This window comes from Pituophis catenifer, unplaced genomic scaffold (genome assembly GCF_029215685.1).
Source record: "Pituophis catenifer annectens isolate HBS135680 unplaced genomic scaffold, rPitCat1.0.hap2 SCAF_7, whole genome shotgun sequence".
Classification (NCBI taxonomy): domain Eukaryota; kingdom Metazoa; phylum Chordata; class Lepidosauria; order Squamata; family Colubridae; genus Pituophis; species Pituophis catenifer.
In genome coordinates this window covers 70,103,293-70,127,565 of record NW_027256887.1, presented here as the reverse complement: position 1 = coordinate 70,127,565, position 24,273 = coordinate 70,103,293, and the positions used below count along the sequence as shown (strand labels likewise).

General features: G+C 37.9%; 1 protein-coding gene across 1 annotated transcript in view; it reads right to left on the bottom strand.

The window, feature by feature from the left end:
• Positions 1-24,273, bottom strand: part of KIAA1549 (KIAA1549 ortholog) — a 141,596-nt gene that overhangs the window by 49,776 nt on the left and 67,547 nt on the right. Inside the window, exons 2-8 of the mRNA XM_070947183.1 lie at positions 18,007-20,658; positions 16,200-16,288; positions 11,074-11,251; positions 9,480-9,610; positions 9,099-9,282; positions 6,105-6,164; positions 1,169-1,314 (exon numbers count right to left, since the gene is read on the bottom strand). Coding sequence (XP_070803284.1) covers positions 1,169-1,314; positions 6,105-6,164; positions 9,099-9,282; positions 9,480-9,610; positions 11,074-11,251; positions 16,200-16,288; positions 18,007-20,658 — 3,440 coding nt within the window. The remainder of the gene's footprint in view (positions 1-1,168; positions 1,315-6,104; positions 6,165-9,098; positions 9,283-9,479; positions 9,611-11,073; positions 11,252-16,199; positions 16,289-18,006; positions 20,659-24,273) is intronic.

Here is a 24,273-nt window from a genome sequence, read left to right as displayed (position 1 = left end):
GCAATTATGAACCATAATTACTTTAGGATTGAAAATGGTTGCTTCCAGTCTCCTTCACACTGTCATAGGAGAAGGAGAGGGAAGAAGTGAGCAGGGTCATTCACAGAAAATTAAATATTATCTTTGTGTTTAAACCAGGCCAATGACAGACAATTACCCAGGTAATACATAAAACACAAGATAATGCCAGAAGAATAGATGCAAAATTTGTTAAAATTCAGAAAGGAAGAGTATTCATCTGTTTTTCAACCAAGTTTGCCTAAGACGCTCAGGGTAAATTACTAACAAATCTAATGTAAAATCCACAGTCAATAGAACATAAAATCTAACATCACAACTCAGAAATGGAAATTAAACCATGAAGATGAAATAAATTGAGAACGGCTTTAAAAAAAACACACACCAATGCAGAAATATTTGCCAAGTTTCATCAATGTGGAAATATTTGCAAATTAGTTATGAATACTTAATAGCAAGTCTGAATACCCACATTAAAGTCAAATATGAAAGATGACTTGTGGTCCAAGGCTGAAGTCTAAAAACCATCTGCTCACAGTTTTGCACATATCGAGAAACCCAGGGGAAAAATTGGAAACACTTCCATTCTCCAAACCTTTTGTTCCCTCCCCTCTCTTTTCTTCATTCTCCCTCTTCCATGGCTAAGGGGGAAAATAAGAAAAACTACATTTTTCTACAGTATCTTGCTAACGGTTATAGTTTTTCTGATTGTCGACTTCCTGTTCATGGAAACATTCACATTATTCTATTTTCTAATGCAACTGTAGGTGACAATGTGCTAAGGAGAAAAATAATCCTGACATCATCTTACTATCTTTGGAGAATGAGAGGAGTTGAGAATAACAGCTGAGAAAGCCAAAGAATAACAAGCAAAAAAATTAATTTACTGAACACTAACAAAAGAACAACATGAAACAAACCCCTAATTAATTCAAATTCAAATTCTGCTTACGCATGTCACAGTTAATACTGTTTAAACCCCAGCAAACGAAAAAGCAGCATCAATAAAATGAAATTCAAAGCATTTGGGGCATGAGAAAGATTTTTTTAAAAAAAGAGTTGATGGCGATGGTGATGATGATTTACTCCAAAAATTACTGTTATTGATGTTTTTCCCAACTTAAGTTCACTTCCATTTTCTTTGAAATACCTGCACAATGTTCTTCCCAGCGAAAGTTGCTCTTCTCCATCTTCGCCCTCGGCCCGTAGCCTCATTCAACAAATGGGCTAGCTTTCGTTCCATCTCAGCCTGAAAAACTTCCTCTTCAACTTTCTGGTTGACAACTCCCAGAACAACTAAGTTGAAATAAGCATTCAAATAGGAAAAAAAAAAAGGATGCTTTTAAAAGATGCTTGGAATGTTCACCTTGACATCATAGGTAAACTAGACATTACTGTTTATGGCCTGCCAGCGGCCAGCAGAGCTGGCAGCAAATTCGGACAGTGAGGAGGTTGGGGAGGAACGTGGGCCAGTCCTGGAGTCTGGGGAAGGCTCTGATGAGGGCTCTGCGTCGGACGCAGAGAGGGGGCCAGGGCCAGATGCCAGTTATCAGCTGCCTTCAGCGTCAGACATCAGTGAGGCAGGCGGACAGTTGGAGCCTGTTCCCAGTGTGCGCATGCGCAGAGTTGCTGATGAAAGGAAGAGCTAAAGAACAAGGGTCGATTTGGGAGTAAGGCCACAGGTGGACAATGAATGGACCCTCCCAGAGGGAATAAAAGAGGAGCTAAAGGGGAGTGGAATTTGCAGGAGACAATTAGTTCGCCTAATTGGTTTGTGACTCTCTGAGACTCTGCCAAGTTTTGAAGATATCGGCCTGGCAGCTCTCCAAGCCAGATAAGGTCTGTGACTGTAAATTCTCCCTTGACAGACTTTGCTGAAGGTGAATGAGAGGAATTCACTGTTTGTTTAATAAAAGGGGCTTTGTCAGGACCAGGATTCTGCTTTGTGTTTTTTGGGGAAGCCTAGGTCAGAACAATTTCTTGTCATTAGAATAATATTCAAAATGGTAAAGAGACGATTTATTATTTGGGAAACGGCAACTATATCTTCGCTAACTATTACATCAGGAAGTACTTCATGAAGAATCTGGTTCTAAAAAAGTTTCGTGCATAGATTTGAGTACAGTATAATAATTTAAAGGATGGGAAATAGTGCCATCAGGTGCTTATGTACACCATCTCTAGAAGGCCACTGAGATCCTCATAGTAAATAATTTTTAACACAGCTGAAATTTTATAAGACTGTTAACTTTCATAAGAGGCATGGATTCTCACCTGAAGTCTCATGAAATTTCAAATTGTATAGTGAATACATGGGAATAACTGAAATTATGTGAAATGTGACCATCACATAACATTCTGGTCATTTTAAAAGTATTATATTTTCTGGCACTTATGTCTTTTTGCACAATAATCACTAGATCAGGGGTGTCAAACTTGCATCGTCACGGCGGCGTCATGTGACATATTGCAACTTTCCCCCCCTTTGCTAAACTGGGTGTGGGCGTGGCCAGCACTTGTCACATCCAGCCCACGGGCTGTGAGTTTGACAGACCTGCCCTAGATGATGGCTAGTATCTGAAAGGTTTGCCAACTCCCATTACTGTATATAGAACTTTGACCTGAATAAAGGGTATAAAAAATTAGGAAAAAGAGCTAGCCAAACTATTTTTGTGTGTGCATATGTTCACGCCTTCAAGTCAGTCTTCATTCCTAGCAACTTTGGATTAATCCTTGCAGTTTTCTTGGCAGGAATTTTGGAAGTGTTGGCCATTACTTACTTCATAGGGTTCAGGGGTGACTGACTCAAGGAGATCCAGCTGACTTAGTTTTCAAGGCAGGACTACAATTTATCCAGTTTGTAGTCTAGTAACTTAACTACTGTACCAAACTGACTCTCATAAAAACCACTAGAGCAAGGTTATCAAACTGGCAGCCCATGGGCCAATTGCATCATCCGCAGGCCACACCCATCCTGGCTCCGGAAAGGCAAAAAAGTCATAATATGTCATGTGACATCATGTGACGCAATTTGGCACCCGTGCATTAGAGTATAATAAATTGTACTTTTACTTATCACTTCTTTTTCCTAAAATTCACTTTGCATACCTACTAGGTATTTTCTCTATTGATCCTTACTAATCCTTAGCTTTGGCTCTAAGAATTACATCATGGAATTAACCTTTGAAATAGATGGTTTTCTGTTGGCCATGCAGATGTTTAAATTTACCTGCCTCTCCATTTTTGGGATAGTAGGGACATTTGCAGTGTTTGCCTTCCAAGTTTTTTTTAAATCATCAAACTATTTAATGCAAAACAGGCCCATTAAAGAATGAACACAAATACTACTGTCAAATGTAGTTCAACCCTACTAATAGTTCCTTGCATATTTGTTCATATCAGGAACTCTCACAGTAAATGAATGATTCATTATTCAGAACTTATGTATTTACTACTGATAGGATTAAGTGAATGGTCTTCAAAATTTAATATTGAAAGAAAAAATTTAAAATTGAATCTGTGTGTAGTGGAAACTTACTGAGTAGAAAATGAAGCCTGCCCAAGAATCTACAATGGATGTGAGCAAGAAATGGTAGCATAAAAGGAGGATGTAAGATAGACATGTAGGCAAAAATTAGCTGGGTCTTTAGAGTGGGAAATGAAAGAATACAAACTGTAAAAACAGCTGCAAGAGGAAATGGCTAGCCAGGGAAAATTAACTGAATTGTAAAACAGGAAAGGCAAAGCTAAAACTGAAAAACAGGAAAAATCTATTGTTCTAAGAATCCATAAAATAACTCAGAACTGAAAACAGACAACTGAGCATGCCTAATGAACTGATTAATATTATTTGACACACCTTGCATATATTATCTGCTAATTTTGATGTACATGTGATGTATGATTTAGTATGTTTAAGGAAGGTAGCAGGAAATATGTAGGAGGCGGTCGGGAAGAGTGTAGCCTCATAGTACCTCAGCCAATGGGGAATGAGGAAGGATGTGGCAGCTGGGATAGGGTTGTATAAAGAAGGGAATATTTTGGGTTGGAACTTTGGAGAGAACATTTTGAAAAGTTTTTCTCCTCGTTTGTTGCAATAAATGAAACAAAAGGCCTTCGCTGGGTTTTGGCTGGTTATTGGCAAGGTGAGCTTGCCTCTGGTCATGAAGGAAAGTACCCAGGATCACATAACACTGCTAAATCTCTCATTGTGTTTATCTCTTTATCTGTCTGTACCCTCAGGTTTTATACATACATATTATACATTATACATACATATAGTTTTTGAATCAAGGTACCTAAAATCCGCTAACTTAAAAAATGTATAAAAATTCAGGGAGCCATTACTCCTGTGGAATTGAAATTTTCACAATGTTCAGACCAGTTTTATTTGCAAAATTGTGGCAATTGCAGTATCTCCGTGGTCATGTGATCATGATTTCTGATAAAGTCAATGGGGAAGCCAGCAGGAAGCCAGCAGGAAGCCAGAAGTCACTTCCACACCTGCTGCTTTTTTGACTGCCTGTGGTCATTCTATTTATCTGCTTCGGTAAATAAATATTGACTTATTATTGAATTTGCCATTACAAATATTTTTTTGAATTTATGATTTTTTGAATTTATATACTCTTCTTAAATGATCACAGGGCTATCCAGGATTTGGATAAAAATACGTTGTCAGCCTAAAATTTAATGTTCATTCTAATCATATCACACTGCACTGCCTTTCTATCAAAACATGTTATGCTATATCTAGTATAATTCAAAGTTACACAAATGTAGGTCTGCTATGTGCTGAAAAATAATATTTTACACCCACATATTTCACTAGACATTTTTTACATGCGAAGGGATGTTCTTCACCAAAAAAAAAAAAAAAAAGCAAAAATGATTCTTGTTATTTAGAGTATGGAGTTATGCATTTCAAAGAATAAGGAGCAGCTTGCTCTACTCAGTTTCTCCCTCTGTCATGATGTGGCATTACTCATCCTGTATCTTGACATTATGATGATCGATTTCATCAACCCCTCACAGTGGCAGGCTGTCAAAGCTTCATTCACATACAGAAAGAAATGTCTATTTTAGAAAATTTATCTTCTGAAAATTCAGGCGTTTGTAAAGAAACAGTGAAGAACAGTGAAGAACAAAGATCCAAAAAAAATAAGCTGCTTTTATAACAAAGAAGCTCTAGTAACGAAGATCACCAACTGCAGAATCTGGAATCAAGTCATATTTATATCCGACCCAGAGTTTAAATATTATGTCTCTTCCTTCCACTCCTATGTTATTATGGATTTCTTCCATTCCCTTTTTGACCTAGGATGTGGAAGGCAACTGCACAATATTTTGATTATAGGCCTTTTGATCAAAATCTTCTTGCCTGCAGCATTGGCAACTTCCGCTCTCTTGTCCATATGGAGTAAAGTGCAGACATACACACTGTATACACTGTGACTTCACATAATTACACATTACAGAGACAAATGATCATCTGTAACTAAACTAAAATATCTGGCAGTGGTCCTACAGCAAGTACTATATACTATGCCTCACAGACAGTTATATCTTCCATTTCTGGATGTTTAATCATTATCGGGCCTGAAAAAAGTAGAAATTATAATAATCTGTACTGAGAAATAATTCAATTGAGAAGGTTCAGGATAAATTTTCTCTTCTAGGGAATTAAAGCACACTTCTTGTGCCATAAATTTTCAGTGTTTCTTCACTCTGTCACTTTGCTCTATGAAAGGGGTTTCATAATTAGGCAATCTTTGGACCGGACTCAGAAAGTATCATAGGCTAAAAGGCTATCAATACAACAGCCATTGTGCTATTCCTGACTAACATTATTCGCTTGGCCAATGGTCAGTAAAAGAGGAAGAATTAGTAAGGGGAAAGGTGGCTAATGGAGACCATTATTGAAATCTTAGTTGATCACCTTTGCATTAACTTCAAGGAGAGCAAAGGAGACTTTGGCCACTGCTATTCATATCTGCATTTGAAAAATACAAGGAAATATTAATTATATATTCTCTATTACTCTGATAATATCATGTGGAGAGATTATTCAGTTACACGATACATACCTGTTCTTACCCAGGAAGATTTCATCAAGTGTGATGTATTCAGTTGGGGGTAATAAACAGCTGGAAAATTTTAAAAAAATGAGAGAAGGGGTAAAGAAATATAAAAAGACCCAGAGAGACAACAAACCAGAATCAAGAGAGCATTTTATAATTCATAGTAAAACAGTGAAATAACTTGGCCACCATCCTAGGGAAAAATCAATTGACCAAGATAATAATTACCACCAGTTTTATGTTCTGACCATTAAACTAAATTAATTAAAATCCCACAGAGCTATTATATGCTTTCATATTAGGAAATACCAGAGAGGGGAAAAAATTGTACTGTATAAAATTAACAAGTTGCACATAAGGGCTAGGCTTCCTGTCTAGACAAACACAGTGGCTGCCTAAATGTATTATTTTCCGGAATCTGGTATGTGTATATATAAAGTGGCATTAAGCATTAATAGCATCTGATTCAATGTGTAAAATTCTATGATGAAATAATGTATTCTTTATTCCCTTTTTTTGACCTAAAATTAATCTTACTACTTTATTCCCCCCCCCCGCAAATGGAATAAAAAACTGGCAATGTAATATAATGATAAAGGTACTGTTGGGACAGAAGGCTAAAATGAAAGATTAATGCTATGTACATCACAGTTCCTAAGCAGAGCTGTGCATCCAGCCGTCTGTCCTTATTGGGATGAAGACTGCACTTAGGTTTAGAGGGCATGCTGAGAATTGGGGCCAAGAATTAGACAGGGCCAGGAATTAAACTAAATTCAATTTTATTTATATGCAATTAAAAGTAATTAAATATAGTTTGGTGATGTTTTTGCATGGCTAACAATCAGTTTACAACTAAAATAAAGCAGAAGACCAAGATAATAAACTCTAGCCAGATAATCTCACAGGCATGTTATACATAAAGAGATACAAAACCAGTACTCTAAAGGTGATATCAAAATATATATTAGCTTAAAGTAGATAATGTGGTAAGGCTTCCATCTTGGAATTCTCTGAAGAACAGGATGAATCAGCTACACTCAGAGGTGGGCTGCTGCCGGTTCAGACCAGTTCGCCTGAACTGGTTGTTCCGATTCTGTGAGGTTTGGACAACCGGCAAATTGGACCACTGGCTGGCCTCGCCCCCACCCATTTTTGGGCCATTTTCAGGCCATTTTCTGGGCCATTTTTTGGCTGTGTTTCCAGCCAAAATCGGCCCAGAAAAAAGCCTGGAAAACGGCCCAAAATAGCCCGGAAAATGACCTGAAAATGGCCCAAAAAAGCTTGCTGAGAGAGATAGAGAAGCCGGGTAAGCCAGACCCAGATGTGTCCCAGGACCCCTCCTCCCAGAAGCAGCAACCACACACTCTTCCCCTCTCTGCTAGCCCCCTTCTTCACACGGGATCACCCAGCAACGGAGACAGAGAGGGAGAAGGGGGCGGCATTTCTGTGTGCTCCCATTTCTGTGTGGCACTCTCACCTCAATGCTAGCAGCCGCCGCTGCCCACTTCTCCATCTCCGTCTCCACTGCTGGGTGATCCAGTGTGAAGAAGGGGGCTAGTAGAGAGGGGAGAGTGTGAGGTTGCTACTTCTGATATGAGGGGACCTGGGAAGTGTCTGGGTCCAGCTTACCCAGCTTTTCTTCCTCTCGCAGCCAGCTTTCCCAGTCTAGCTTGATTCTCTCCCCCCCCTCTCTCTCTCTCATACACACACACACACACACACACACACACACACACACAGGTTGGATCTTTCCCTCCCCAACCCTGCCTGTCCCATACAGGTATCACCCACACAAGTGATGTAGAGTTGGCCACACCCACTCAGTCACATGACTCCCACCCAGTCAGTCATTAGGGCAGAGAACCGGTTCTTAAAAAATTTGAGCCCACCACTGGCTACGCTCCCTCAGTCCCTATAAAACGAGCAACAGTGAAATACATGACTCAAAGTGTCCTTGCTTAGCACTCTTACTACAAGGCAAGGAATTGCAAACTAGGCCTTTTGTGGACTCTTCCAAATAGAACTGCAGAGGGAAGAACACTGACCTTTGCCAAAGGCAAATGTGGCAATTTTAAAATTATAACATTAGACAGATAGCTAAGATAGGCTTATAGAAACCTAATTTTAGAACTTCATGATTTAAGATGCCAGGAGTAAAAAATGTTCAACGTAGCAAATAATATGCCAGATATTTTTATTTGTTCAATTTATTTCATTTAGGCAATATCCTTGGTGCCAGTTTTGAATCACACTTGCCAGTGCACAATCTGGGTGTCCTACTAGACTCTTGACTCTTGGTTGTGGATCAGGTGGCAGTTGTGACTAGGAGGGCCTTTGCACAGCTTTGGGATGTGCCCCAGTTGTGTCTGTTCCTGGATCAAGAGGCTCTGCTCAGTCACTCATATGCTCATCATGTACAGACTGGACCATTGTAATGTGTTCTACGTGAGCTATCTTTGAAGAGCCACTTTGATCTGTAATTAAGGTGCCAGGTTAGAAATCGGGAGATTGTGAGTTCTAGTTCCATCTTAGCCATGAAAGCCAGTTGGGTGATCTTGGGCCAGTTACTCTCTCTCAACCGGCAGGCCTGGGGCCGTTGATCTTGCTGTTGCAATCTTGCGAGATCCGGCCATGAATGGTGTGCATGGGCTTTTAATGTTTTTAAAATGTTTTTTATAATGTTTTTTTAATAATTTTCCTATGTTCTTTGTTGTATTATTTTTTTGCTGTAAGCCGCCCAGAGTCCCTTGGGAGTTGGGCGGCACAGACATTCGATAAATTAAATTAAATTAATTAAATTATACTCACTCTTTCTGTGCTTGGGGATTTTAATAAAATTTAGTTTTAATTAATCTCTATTTTAATGCTGATTTGTATAATTTTTAAATGACTGTTTGTATGGTTTTTTTCTTCATTATTGTATACTGCCCAGAGCACTTCTTATGAGATGATATAAATTTAATGAATAGATAAAATAAAAATAACTTCAAGTTTACTCACGTTCTGCAATATGCTGCACTGGAAAGCCCAGGTAAAAACTGAACTCCACCACAGACAGGTTTCTTAGCAGTTCACTAACTTCAGACCCATTCAGGAATCCACGCTTCTCTCGAACGGCAAATACAATTTGCACAGGGCCTTGCCGAAACACTGCTTTAGGCTGATCCAGAGTTATATTTAGTATCTGAAAAGACCATGTTAGAAGGAACTTTTGAAAGCATTTCAGCATGTAGCCAGCATAATCATCAGCATCAACATCTCTACGGTTAGTATCACCGTAAAATTCAGCATTGGGGAAAGCAGAGGAGAGAGTACACGAGAGAAGGGAGAGAGTACACGAGAGAAGTACACAGTCTCCATTTCAGGAGATGCTTGTCTCACCTGCACAGTGAAGTTGGAAATATCCTGATGATGCTTTCTCACCTCCTCAAAGGCAAACCTCAGTCCTTTTTCAATGCGCTGGCTGAAGTTACAGAACCCAATGTCAATACTTCGAGGTACAAATTGAAGGACTAGAAGTAGAAAATTAAATGTTTGTGTTACTAGATTTAAGTTTAGTACTGTATTTTTCAGAACATAAGACACACCTTTTTCCACCCTAAAAGAGGCTGAAAATTTGCATCTTATACTCTGAATGTAGCTTTTTTGAAGCTTTTTTTCAGCCCTAATGAGGCGCTAACGAGGCACTAGCGAGCGATCTTCCCAGCTTTGCCTGCTCCCTTGACTCCCTGCTGTGCTTTAACAAGGCACTAGCGACAGGCGCTAGCGGATGAAGCGATCTCCATGTTTTGCTCCAACTCTCAGCTGTTCTTTAGAAGCTTTTTTTTCAGCCCTAACTAGGCACTAGTCGAGTGAAGCGATTTCCTCCTGTGCTTTGCCTGCTTTTCTCATTGCTGCTTCCTCTCAGCTATGCCTTAGAAGCTGTTTATTATCCTCAAGCAGGGGATACAAAACCGGCAAGCTAATGTGCTGAAGCTGACCAGACTAAGGACACTAGCCAGATGAATACCTGGTAGGCAGATTTTTTTTCCCTATTTTCCTCCCCAAAAACTAAGCTGCATCTTATACTCCAGTGCATCTTATACTCTGAAAAGTACGGTAATTCTGGCTAGAGATGACAAGACTTGAATGGGAAATCTATTGTAAGGTTGGAAGGTAGGAACAGTCTTTAGCCCCAATGACCTATTTCATACATCATGGTTACATCATGATTTAATGGGAAAAAACCCACAAATGGTTGGATCTGCATAACATTCTAAATAATACACGATTTATAATCTGCAATGGCTGAGTTCGTACAACATGCTAGCCAAAATCCAAAATCCAACATACCACATTCTGGTTTAGTATATTATGGAAATCCAAGCAATATCAATACTTTATTTGGTATTCCAATTCTATAATTCACCCCTCAAGTAAAATCTAGCAACACAGTTTTTATTTATCTAATTTATGTCATCTAGTCATGTACATAAGATAATGAATACTAATAGCCAATCTAATGCAAGCTATTGTAGACTCATCCTCATTTCTCTCTAGCATCTTGCTATATCTATACTAATCCTATACTAATGCTTATACCTCTGCACCTCCTTCCACTGATTCTTTTAGTCATGCTTGTATTATCCATTATGGACAAAAGAATGCCCTGGGCTAATGAAGCCTTTGGGACCTCCCAATGTTGTTAAAAAGATCATCACCAGGTGAATGAAAATTGCAGGAGCTGAATTAATATATAGGAGCTCACCTTGGAGGAAATAACTTCTATTCTCCATTTTTCATTTATACACCGATTTTTCTACCAATAGCAGGAGATCTAAATAATATTATTTTTGAACAGATGCACACATCTTAGATTTGAAATGTATTAATCCTAAATTGTGCTTCAAATGTCTTCCCTTCAACAAATCTTAGATCACCAAAAGTCCATGATTCTTTATCAGCACAGAAATAGTACAAAGGTGATGGGGCTTACCAGTTTGCACTCGGAACTGGAGAGCAGGAGCAGGAAGAGATGGTTGCAGTGATAAAATGAGAGGTGTTTCACCATAAAGAAGGCTGCTGTTCACCAATACATTGATGACAGCAATTGCCGTGTAAACAAAAGGCCCCGAGGTCACCAGAAAAGAGAATTTGGGAGAAAGCGTATACACCTATATTAAAAATAAGAGAGTTTTAAATCCCTAAAAGTAGCACTATTTTCTCATCTTTTTATAGAAAGATTTCTGTGCACTACTTGTGGTAATGAATGTCTTCAGCCACTATTAGCGTATGATGAGAACATGACAGAAGAGAAGTAAACACACAATCCACATAATTTTATACAAAACTTCTATAGGGGTATGGCAGTGGTCTCATAACTGGATGTCCAATTCAGTTTCCAGGCGATCGCCTCTGGCACTGCTTTGGGCAGGTCTTCTAGAGAACACATGTCATGGGCAATCTTGCACAATATGTTTAAAAGTTTGCATATCAGCACCACAATCTTTCCATCCCCACTGAAACAGAGGCACTTCTTCCCACTATCTCACCAAATTTTGTTCAATATCAACCAGACAGAGAGAGACAGGTTAAAACCAGGTGGTTTGAGAGAGGGATCACTAATGGTCAGGCCACAAGAAGGTGCCTTGGACCATTCCTCTCTCCAGACATTCTTGGGATTAAACTGGGTAGATGTTAAGCGAATAGCTTTTTTCCATGGTGGCCTACAAGATTTCAATCTTTTGATGGGCTGCGCATTGTCCCGGTGAATAGGGAGGGCCTTGTTGTACAGCATCTTTGAACATATCGGGATGAGAGCTTGTTGTCTTCTAATATGGGGCAGTATGATATTGCTAAGTACTGATAACCAGTGCACAGGACTGGGATGCAATGTGCCAGAGATGATATGCATTGTCTGGAGGAGTTGGACATCAACCATTTGAGTGTAGGCACTGTTAAGCCACATGCTGGCATAATATTTAGCTGTGGAATAAACCAAAGACAAGGCTGTTGTTTGTAGGGTGTCAGCATCAGCACCCCAGAATGTTCTAGCCAGTCTGTTCAGTATATTGCTGTTGCTTTTCAATTTTCAACACCTGTTTTTTCCAGGTGTTGTCAGGTTAGTAATCTGCATTTAAACATAAAGGGAAGGTTGCTATACAGCAATTCAGGTTCAAAGGGGAAAAGATAACTTTAGAATGCAGGGGAATGCTCATGTCAAAGATGGATAGCAACTACTTAATGAAGTGTGATTTTTTTTTCTGGACTCATATGGCTTAAAGTTGCTACTCATATAACAAGCATTCCCATGCACACTTTGTACATGTTTTCACTAATGCCTAAATGCAACTTTCGCATTGTAGACTCTTGTGTTTTGACACTGTGGCACACTTTTCTCATAATCATGAAATCCCATTAAGTCAGGTGATTGAACTCTGGTAACAGCTACAATAAATGTTTTAAAAGAAGGCACATGCCTTAACCGTTTGATATGTAAACAGTTTGGCTTAATTTGCAAAGCTTTTTGTTGCATCATTTCTTTCTTTGAAATGAAATCTAGAATGTTCAACTTCTTCTAAACTTACATAAATAAGTCCTGTATCTGTGAATTAATTATTTTACAACAGGACCATAGATTTATATGACCATTATGATTCCATAATTATCCATCTTAAATTACTCCCTCTCCCCATTCCTTTTGCAGCCTAACCTAGTCCCCAAGACTCTGTCATATCCCTATAGTAACAACAATAATAAAATAATATTTCTACATATTATCAATTGAACACAAATATAGGTATTCCTAAATAATGCAATAGGAATGCACTTCTAAAACTATAGAGTGATTGATGACTTTTTTTTAAATGTAACCTCACATTTTCTTAATCACAGTAAAGACTTGCTGAGTCTAAGAGATTTGCATTACTTTTCTCTGCCAGGCACTGTTGTAATAAAAGGTTACAACTTTGCATATTTTATGCTTCTTATGTTAAGGCTGAATCATTAATGTTAAATTTGAGCCACACATGTTTGTGTCTTTTAAAGCATGAATTGGTGTTGCATTAAAAAATATGATTCTCTTGCACAACCGCAAATAAAAGAAAACATCTTGTAAGCCATCACACAAAATGTAAAGGACCATGGAAAAGCAAAACCATGGAATCCACACAAACATTTGCCATTGAATTGTACTTTACATAAACCAATTCGTCTAGAAAATTTAACAGCAAGCCAACTTTGTTTGCAAGAGTTTCACACTAGGGAATGCATTTCCAAGCCATCTGACAACAAGTCATTAGTGGAGGTTATTAAGCTGCACAGCAGTTAATTTCAAAACATAGCTATCTTGGCAAAATTCCATTGCAAGACATAAATCTCTTTCTTGAGGGAGGTGAGAGCAGTTGAGATTTACCTTGTTGTAATTAGGAATGGAAACTATTCTCGGCCCAAGAGAGAAAGCAGGCAATGATACCATTCAATCATAATGCAAACATGAGTTAAGTGCACAGAAATATGACTTCTTGCTTTAAGATAAATGATTTCTAGAGGACAGACCAAGCATGGAAGGTTATGTGTATTATTGGTTAAAAAAATGCAGCAGACCTGTGAATTGATTGGAGCTCAAATGTTATTCATCAGAAGCTTGCAGTGTAAATCAAGGGGAAACTGGGTATACAGGTATGCATAAGAAACAATAAAACAAGGATTTCAAAAATATTTGTTCAATTCTGTTTACAAATTTGAGTGATGGAATGTGTTCAAGGGGAGATCAAGGGCAGATAATCTTATAGGACTGGCAGGACATACATTGAGTATTTTCAGAAAATTAGTGCTATGGAAGACTTACATCGGTGCCTATGGACTCCGCACTACCTATTCTTGTTGCAGCTTACATTAATTTATCTATATTTTTAATATTGTACATAAATGTTAGATACATGTCTACTTATAATTGGGCAGTACAGGACTCCTGAATTTGATTTGATTCTTGGGGGAAAAAAGGATAGGGTTGCTTTAAAGAGTTGGTATTCCAGCAATATCATCAACAATATTGAGCATCCATAAAGGCAGATAAGTAGGAAGGCAAATGACCCTCAACCAAACTATAATACCAATTCTCAGCTTTCATTAAAGAAAAAGGGCAAATTTTAGAGACAGTGACTTGCAGAGAGGCTTATATAATGGAACATAAATTTTCAAATACCCTATAACCAGGAGTTTGAATTTTGCTCAGAAATAGAATGATGTAAATTAAAGTGTTGGGGACATTTTTTTTTTCTTTCCTATAACTAATCCCAGTTTAACATTTAGACCATAGATGTTTGTGCCAGAGGAAGTTTCCAAGAAACATTTTCAAAAAGAGTGTTTGTTACACTAGAGCTTGGTAATGTTCACACTTCAAACTTTATTTAAGAAATGTGTGCATCCAATGAACTAACCTTAGCTATGTAAACACAATTCTAAACATTTCTGAAATCTGGAACTCCACTCAAGGTTAAATCCAGGAGTTTAAGAAATTCCACCCAACATAATTTGAATTTCTATTCTCTAGTCTGCTTCTCATGAGAAGCAGACTAGAGAATAGATCTTTAGATGCTCATCAGAAGCATCTAAATTAAGCTTCATTTGCTTTGCTCTGATCCTAGCCATTACAGATATCAGAAACCTGCTAAAACAGGTTTTTAGATTTTAATGTTCAGCTGAGGTTTGAATCACAAATGAAAAGGCATTGTGTAGAATCCAGACTTACCCATTAGGATACAAAAAGGGGAAAATATATCCATATTCAATACCTCTACTGAGAATAGCATTTGTACAGATGTATTTTAATCTATTGGAAATAAGATTGTTAATACAGCTAAGAACTGGTGATCAGATTTCAATATATGTATCTTTTAATTGCAAGATACCTCAGAATTCTTTGTTGTTTTCAACCAGAGTGTTTTTTCATACTTTCAAATGCCTCTCGTCTACTTTATTTTTCTATCTTATAAGATAAAGTTGTCATTCTTATGAAGAGAGCACTGATGTAACGAAGAGTGCATTCTTAAGATTGATCTCTGTTTTCCTGTTTTTCTTCTTTTTAATATCAGATGGCAAATGGTCTTTATGAAGCATCTTTTGTTGCTGCTATAAAAATAACTTCCTGTATCTGTGCTCTCTAATCCTCGTGGTTTTCTACTATTCTGCATTACCATGAGACTTAATTCTAAGCAACAAAACACACAACAGTGAATAAACTACATCCAGAAATCATTTTTTTTCAGCTACCAAGATATGTGTGTGTGTGTGCGTGTGCGCGTGCTTTTGAGTCAGTGCCTTCTAGCAACTACCTAGATAGGTTCCTACCGTTTTCTTGGCAAGATTTCAGAAGTGGTTTGCCATTGCCTACTTCCTAGGATTGAAAGAAACTGAATGGCCTAAGGTCACCCAACTGGTGTCGTGCCTAAGGAAGGGCTAGGATTCATGGACTCCCAGTTTGTAGCCTGGTATCTTAACCTCTACACAAAACTGGATCAACCATTTTTTCAGACACCAAGATTTGCAGGAGGTATAACAAATGACACAATGGTGTAATCAAAGCAGGTAAAGCCAAAGTATTTCAGTTCATTAGAGAAAAGGGAACTTTGGAAGGCAGCTAATCAATTATTTTAGAGGGGGGGGGAAACAGGAACATGAAACATGAAAATGGATGTTTTTGCCCCTGAATTTCAGCGGTACAATCTGAGGGTATTATGATAGCTTGAAATGAGTTGTGCAATGTCTACGGTCTATGGGTTGCAACTGTATATTCCTGCAAATTATAATCACATCCCATTTTTGATTGCTACCCTGGGAGGAAAAAATCTAGCAATGGTTTGTTTTGTAAAGTAGAACTTCACTAATTTTATTGATTATTTTAATAATATTCACAGAAGCAGATTCAAGAGCTTGCTCTGAGGCTTCTAGGATCAGCAAAGAATAGGCCACACCCATCATAAGCGAAGATGCACACACTTAGGATTCAGTTGTCGGTTACCAGTTAATATCCAAGCTACCATCACCTCCATCAGTTATTTCTATGAAAATGTCTTTTACTCATATAACGATCTTCACAGAGTAAACTGTCTTAACACTTACCTCTAGTTCTACCATTCTCCTAAATTCATTTTTCAGGAGTTCTTTGATGGAGTCACTGATATTTTGTACTACAGATTTCCGTGCTAGCACTGAAAAGACAAATCAATAAATAAGTATTAGATGCTAATCAGAAGTATATATAGATTTGGATGCACCAGTTCAGATAGCGGGATAACTAGAGAACTGGGAGGAATTAATTTTCTCTATGAAAATAATAATAGCATTACTGTTAAGAAATGCAAACCCTAGAGCTATGCCTCATTTTAGAGTCAGAAACCAAGCAGAGATATACAACCACAAAGTGCCAGTACTAACCATCCAAAAAGACTCACATCTGAGACAGGACAAAGACCAATTTTTTAAGTTCTGCTGCTGCTGCTACTACTGACTATATCATTCACTTCTATTGTGCATTCCTTCCTATTCATTGCTTCTTCTCTGATCGGAATGGGACAACTCGCCTGGCTGGTTCGCTACAGCACAACTTGCTGCACGATAACTCACCATGGGACAATTCAATGCAGAATAATAAATCAAGAGAGGGGCAGGTGAATTGCAGCAGGCCTTGTCTTGCTTAGGCTTGAACCTTGAACCTAAAGCACGACAAAGCCCACTGCAATTCACTTGCCTGTCTTGAATTATCCCGTGTTGAATTGTCTCACAGTGAATTGTTGTGGGGTGAGTTGGCTGTGGCAAGTCAGCCACAGTGAGTCAGCCAGAGCGAGACAACTGGGGCAAATCAGCCGGGGTGAGTCAGCCAGAGCTAGTTGTCCTCCCTGATGACAGGCCTATAGATGTATTGTAAGGAAGCACTACCTACAAAAAGTTTGTTCAGGCAGCCACATAACTTAGTATTAAAATATTGCTGCTGAAATGAAAAATTGGGAAAGCAAAGATATCCCTGTTTCTGACACATACTGAACTTAGAATTGGTCTCCCCCACACAGCACTGGATTTCTAACATATTTAAACATGCAAACTTCGGCTGAGTCCTCAACACTCATACAAATAAATAGGGCTAGAGAATATTCCTCTAGCATCCAGTTAAACAAGACTGCAAATTTAGGATTAACAATTACCTTACTTCTATGAAGCACTTCATAATGCATCCTGATAGCTAAGCCTGTCCCTTTTTTTGACTGAATTCTATATACTTTCAACACTTTTAAATGAAACAAAGGATAATAATATGCATTTCAGCAACCTTATTAATTTAGAACCATCCCATTGTATTGAAACTGCAGTGTCGAAAATGTTAGCATAGAATTCTGGAAATTGCAGTTCCAACATGCCAGAGGATGGCAGTTTAGGGAAGGTTGACTTTTTGGAAATTAAATGGAAGAAAGTTTATCATTTGGAAGTGAATCAAACTGGAATCGAATCATCCAAACTGGAACTGGTTTGAAATGGGTAGAAGTTTACACAACCCCAGAACAAGTTTGTTTCATCCAGAACTCCAAATCTAGGACAAATCAAGACACTTCCAATGTACTCCCAGAAACTGCTGAAGCGCTTTAGGAATGGGCGGGTCTAAAAGAGGTTCAGCATAGTCTCAATGAATATTTTAAGAGTTCACCAGAATGTTCTATTCCCCAATCAATCTCTATCAGGTACAATATTTTAAGTAATAGAAATACTATCATAGATTATACAAAAAAATAATAAATTATTACAGCAGCAAAGTTAGAGCATTGTTCAAGAGATTTGCAGTTGATCGTATCAGTTCATTTTCCTTTACTATAATATCATAGAAGTGGAGTATAAATATATATTTAATAAGAAATATATATATAACAAAAAATCTTACCAGTTGTTACCAAATATTTATCGGGGACTGTAATGTCACAAACATAAGGCTGTTTAGTTGTGGTAGTTGGAATGGTTGCCACTGTAACCTGTGTAGGAGTCCAGATAGAGGTTGAAGAGGATGTAGATGAACTTGATGTGCTGCTGGTAACTGAAGAAAGTCCTATTTTGCTACTGGAAGTGGTGGCAGTAAAAGCTGTCCTACTAATATGCTCAGTCATGCTAGTTTTTGTTAGAACATCAGATTCAACTGAAGTATTCACAGATAAAGATGTCTCTACAACCATTGGTCCAGTAGGTGAAATTACATTGCTGTTCATATTTGTGGACAACGGTGTATAAGGAGTGGTTTTTATAAAATCTGTGGTAGAAGGTACTTCATGGAAGGAAGAAAATGGACTGAAATTAGCAGTAGCACCACTATCTTCAACGATAGCTGTAGTTAACAAAAAAGGTGAAAAAGTTAAGACAGGGGTTGACTGCAATGATGTGAACCACAAGCTCACATGAGTATTATCCCCATAGATGTTGCTGGTGAAAACAGGCTGTGAAGTTGACACAGGTAGCTGCTGTGTTGACATGGTATCAATAGTGAAATAAGACTCAAAGTGAGAGGTAGCTTCTGTGAAAGCTGAGGTAAAATAAAATTCAGATTCTACCATCAAGATTGATGTTGGTTCTAGTAAGACTGAGGAGTTCATATAGAAATGGGATGATGGCATCACTTCAGAACTGTGTGTAACTGGAAAAGAAGATGAGCTTGAATTAAAAAATGAACTTTGCCACAAAGAGACTTGAGAAGCCGCCATGCTAGTGATGTTAATAGCTGGGTGCTCAATTGAACTCCATCCAGCTGAATTGTCAAAAAGCACAGATGATGGAAGGAGTGTGGGCAAAATATGAGGTAAAGGTGTTGATAAATCACTTGGCATTGTTAGAAAAGATGTATCTGTAGCAGATGATAAATGGGACAGGTCAGTTGGCTCAGAGGAAAAGAGTCTGAATGAAAGGCTGGATACTATGTCTGATGTACTGATAGCTGAATCTTCTATGGCAAAATACTCTAGTGCAGTGCCAAATAAATGTGTGGTTTCTGAAGGCATAAATTCAGATGTTTCTAGCACAATTGAATTTCTCATTGTCATGGAAGTCATACTCACATTCTCCATGAAGACAGATTCTGGAGAAATTGTAGCCACTTTAGAAAATGATTTTTCCATAACACCTGTACTAGATTCTACTGTAACTAATTCGGACACAGAATAGGAGAAATTAACCAGGCTGTTTTCCAGTGATATAATTTCAGAAGACTGGCTATAGAGATGGGAAGGGGAAATGGATGTAAATATACTTTTAAGGCTAATTTCCATAGAATTTGACTCAGAGAGTTCAGAAAATCTTGAAGAAAGTGAAACAACAGGTCTTGATGGAAAACTAGTATCAAAGATTTCAGGAGGCGGTTCAGGCACGTCGAAGAGATCACTGATTTCTGATGTCAATGAGGCAATACTCTTTACATCAGAGACCATGAATGAAAGTGTCTCACCGTACTCACCTGAACCCACCTCATTTTCTGTGGGTCGCATTGAAAAATATGATCCTGGAGAAACTGAGTTAAAGTCACAGTACAAACATGATGTATATGGTTCAGTGAAAGGCACTGGACTTTTGGAATCACTGAGTTTGTTTTCTGAGTAGCTGGGAAAAATTAATGCGGAATTTCTGGAGGATTTCTGGGACAGTTCAGGTGTAAAAAACATCTCATTAAAAGGAGTATTGAAAGCAGGTGCCTCTGTGTTGGAAATGGTATGAGGATAAACAAAAGGAAAGTGGGTTGAAAACATAGTTGCCTCTGTTAATGAAATAGGAATGCTTAGGACAGATGAATATTTTGGACCCAGTGTTCCAGTTAAACTGCTATTAATACTATAGGGAGCTTCAGGATATGTGTAAGTTCTTTGTGTATTGTGATATGTAGGTGAGTGTTCTACAGTAGTATCAAAAAGCAAAGAAGTTGAAGAGAAAAGATAAGATGGCAAACTCTCCCCTTCTTTTCCAATACTTGCATCTGCCGTTTCTAATGCAACAGAATGTAAGTCAGTCTGAGATATGAGCAAGTTTCTGTATGGAGTCAGATTAATACTCGTCCCATCAAAAGACTTCAAGTGTGGGAGAGAAATATGGGAGATAAAGGCAGCCCTTTGTGATGTTGTCTGCAATGTTCCCACATAACCAAGTGGCAAAGAGGAGACAGCTAGTGAAGGTGCTAACAATAAAGTCTGTAGTGTTTCTTTAGTTGGCTTTACTGGGTAGGAACCCAAATGATCGTCTTCCACAAAAGACTTCAGTGAAGGAGTCTGTTGTGCATTTGAAATTAAACTAATAAAACTATCGTCACTTAAGATGGCTTCATTGCTTGTTACTGAAAAATCCAGTGCTGGTCCATTTTGTTGAACTGAGGCTCTGCTCCCCCCTTCTTGGTCCAATGAGGTCATTTCAAAAGGAGTGGTTAGTGGCGATGACAACTCTGGGAACTCTGCGTTTGCCCTGGAATCTCTGGTGCTTTCAGTTAAGGCTGTGTGTGTCTTGTTACCTACAGTGCTTTGACTCAGCAAAAGAGAAGAAAAGTTCTGCTGCTCCAAGTAGATGTCATCTGAAAAGAAAAAAGAAAAGTGTTAATAATTAGGCTAGATAAAGTTGGTATTGTCATTCTAAGGTGTCAAAATGCTACAGTGATTCACTAACCCAAGAGCTGTTATGCAATAACATATATATGCAATAATCCTCAGAATATGCTGCTTCCAAGGCTATTGTGTTAATGAAATCTTTTTGCCAAAGATTAAGGCAGCTCTTGACTCTTCAGAGTCCCATATAATGTATTACACTGAGAGGCCCACAGTCAGTTGACAATTAGCATTGGTCAGGTCTTCTTATCAGCATTGCTCTTCCACATAAGTTGAAGATGTAATTATAAAATATGAGTTTTACTACCTCAGGAAGTATGCTTATACTCCATTCCACATATTTCTCCACTCAGTTTCTGCTTTCCTAAGGAAAAAAATATTCTTAAAAAAGGGAGAGGATAGCAGAAGATGAAAGCCTAAGCAACACACTGCTTCTATCTGAATTTTGCAAGTACATTTAAATATGTTTTTATAACCTACCTAATACTATGAAACTATTTTAGGAAAAATTCCAAACTCATAAATGACATAGTCTCATTTGCATAGTCTACATTCAACACATTCTTTTTCCTTTCTAGCTTCAAGTTATTTATTGGCATTAATGAGTGAAGAAAATGTAGAAATGCAGATATTCCAAATGGTGTGGACTTTTTTCCTTCAGCTAGTGAGATTTCAGGACTAGATATTTGGCAAACACAAAGTATTTCCCAGATCCTGAGAAATTGGAAGACTATTAATCATTTTCTGCTTGTCTGATAGTTTCCAATTTGGTCTTTCTCTAAACCTGCTAAATTTGGCAAAGGGCTGAAACTAACAATTCAGCTGGTCAACTTATCTTCTATGGTGGAATTAGTCCCCCCCCCACCATTATTCTTTCTCCCACTACACACACTGACAGTGGAGGATAACAAGTCAATAATACCTCCCTGAAAAGCAGTTCTACTAGTATTGATTTTTGTCCTGGGGAAAAAAAAGTCTAGGTGGAAGAATTGGATTTGTTCAAAGGCAACATTTCATTTGGAGTGAAGAAGACTGGCAAACCAGAAATGCATTGCATCCCTCAGCAAATAAATCTATATGGAAAAGTTTCCCTAGGAATAGCCATTTGTTACTTAAGGACAAAATCAGAATGGGAAAACAATAACATATATGCCAATTTACACTGAACCTCTCTTCTGTTAAGACCTCTGGTGGGAATGGAAAGAACATATTGTCGTGTCTATGAGAAGAGTTAAATATTAGGTCTATTCTTAATAAAATCTATAGATGTTTTGTCTGATTTTTTAAAGTCCAACTGTGATTGGTTCTGTTATTTAAAAATTCAGAAATTGCTCATTTTATAATTAAAATAATTAGGATGGAAAAACAGTATTCATTTCCTAAAGCAAATTATTTGTTAAAATTATATTCTATTTTTCATACAGGAGTTCAAGGCGACATACATTGCATTGCCTCTGCCTACTTTTCCCTCATAACAAACCTGTAAAGTAGGTTGAGCTGAGAGAGCATTCCTAATACAAAGTCATCTACAGCAGAGGTCTCCAACCTTGGCAATTTTAAGACGTGTGGACTTCAACTCCCAGAATTCCTCAGCCAGCTTTGGTGGCTGAGGAATTCTGGGAGTTGAAGTCCACACGTCTTAAAATTGCCAAGGTTGGAGACTCCTGATCTACAGAACTTCTATGGCTGAAGGTAAATAGGATCTGGGTCTCTCAGGTGCCAGTCAGAGGTGGGTTTCAGCAGGTTCTGACCAGTTCTGGAGAACCAGTAGCGGAAATTTTAAGTAGTTCGGAGAACCGGTAAATACCACCTCTCAGTGGCCCTGCCCTCATCTATTCTTTGCCTCCTGAGTCCCAGCTGATCGGAAGGAAATGGGGATTTTGCTGTTCCTTCCCCTGGATTGGGGTGGGAATGGAGATTTTACAATATCCTTCCCCTGGAGTAGGGTGGGAATGGAGATTTTACAGTATTCTTCCCCTGCCACACCGACCAAGCCATGCCATGTCACATCCACAGGACCGGTAGTAAAAATTTTTGAAACCCACCACTGGTGCCAGTCCAACACCTTAGCCACTTATGATGGAGCTGTGGTGGCGCAGTGGTTATAATGCAGTACTGAAGGCTACTTCTACTGACTGCCGGCTGCTAGCGGGTCAGCAGTTCAATTCTCACCACCTCAAGGCCTTCCATCCTTCCGAGGTTGGTAAAATGAGGATACAATATTACACTAAAAATAGTGTTGATATTCCTAGCAATGTTTCTTGTCTGGACTACCTAAAGAACTAACACAACTATAACGCACTGGCTCTTTATTGTAGGTTTTCACCTCTTTGCCTAAAATCCTACAATGGACATCAAAAGATTTGGGTTTTCAGTAAATTTAGACTATGTCTAAGGTCTGGAATGGCAAAACACAAAGGAGAACTATGAGTTACGGGAACAGAATGTTACAGGCTAATAAATAAAAGAGAATGACTCCTACAAATTCAATTCAGTTTCTGATGACTGCATGGAACACTTCCATGTTCTCTTCTGGGAAATAACATAGAATTGGATTGCTGCTGCCTTCTTTTCAACTTTGCAAACTACCTACAGTCTGAAATTACAGAACAGTTAAGGGAAGTAGTGGTATGGTGTAACCTAGTAGACTTGGAAATACGGTCTTATTTTATCCTAAGTTATTCATACTCCTGGTTCAACACAAGAGATTTTTGTAAGAATATTGCTACCATCTACACTGTCACATTCATGAGTTTCAGCAGATCCTATTTGTGCATTTTCAAAATTAATAGCCAAACTGCTTGGAAACCTAAATAGACATGAAGCTAGATTATAACTATATAGATGTACAATATAAAGCAGACACTTGAGGAGGGATATTAGAGATGCATTTCAGAAAAGTGCACATGCAATTGATTACCTTTTTTTCCCTATTTTTTAGCACTTTCTTGAAGCAAATGATCCCCAAACATTTTAATTCACACCAATTATATCTAGTGCATATACCTTTTTTGCCATCTACCAATTTTTGTACCAAATTGCTCATTAAACAAGAAAAGTAGAATCTGTGATTAAAATTATGGAATGTGCTGAGATGGATAGACTCACCAAGGAAATTTAAGGAAAGGAAGAATCTGAATATTATTTGGTCTGGCAAAGGTGGTATCAATGGTTAGAGGAAAAAAATAAAAAGAAAGAAAGAAAAAACAAATAAAAGGAAGATCTCAAAAGAGTAAAATAAATTTCTATATCAAATGAAATTTAATAAAGAAATACCAGATATCATTAAAATAATATCATTATATAAGGTGACAGAAAGAATATATACTGAAGAATATAGGTTATTGATATTGTAATAATTCAGACATTACATTTAGATGTCATTAAGATGATGCTTGTTGTATATTGTTTTACTTGTATTTATAAATGTATTTTTTGGTTTCTTAAATTAATAAAAGTTTACAAATTAAAAAAAAAGAATCTGTGATTTCTAAAAAATCAATAATTGGTACACAGAAGCCAGTTAAATCTGGATCATGATGAATGAAACATTTATTTATTATTTATTAAACAAAATTGTATGT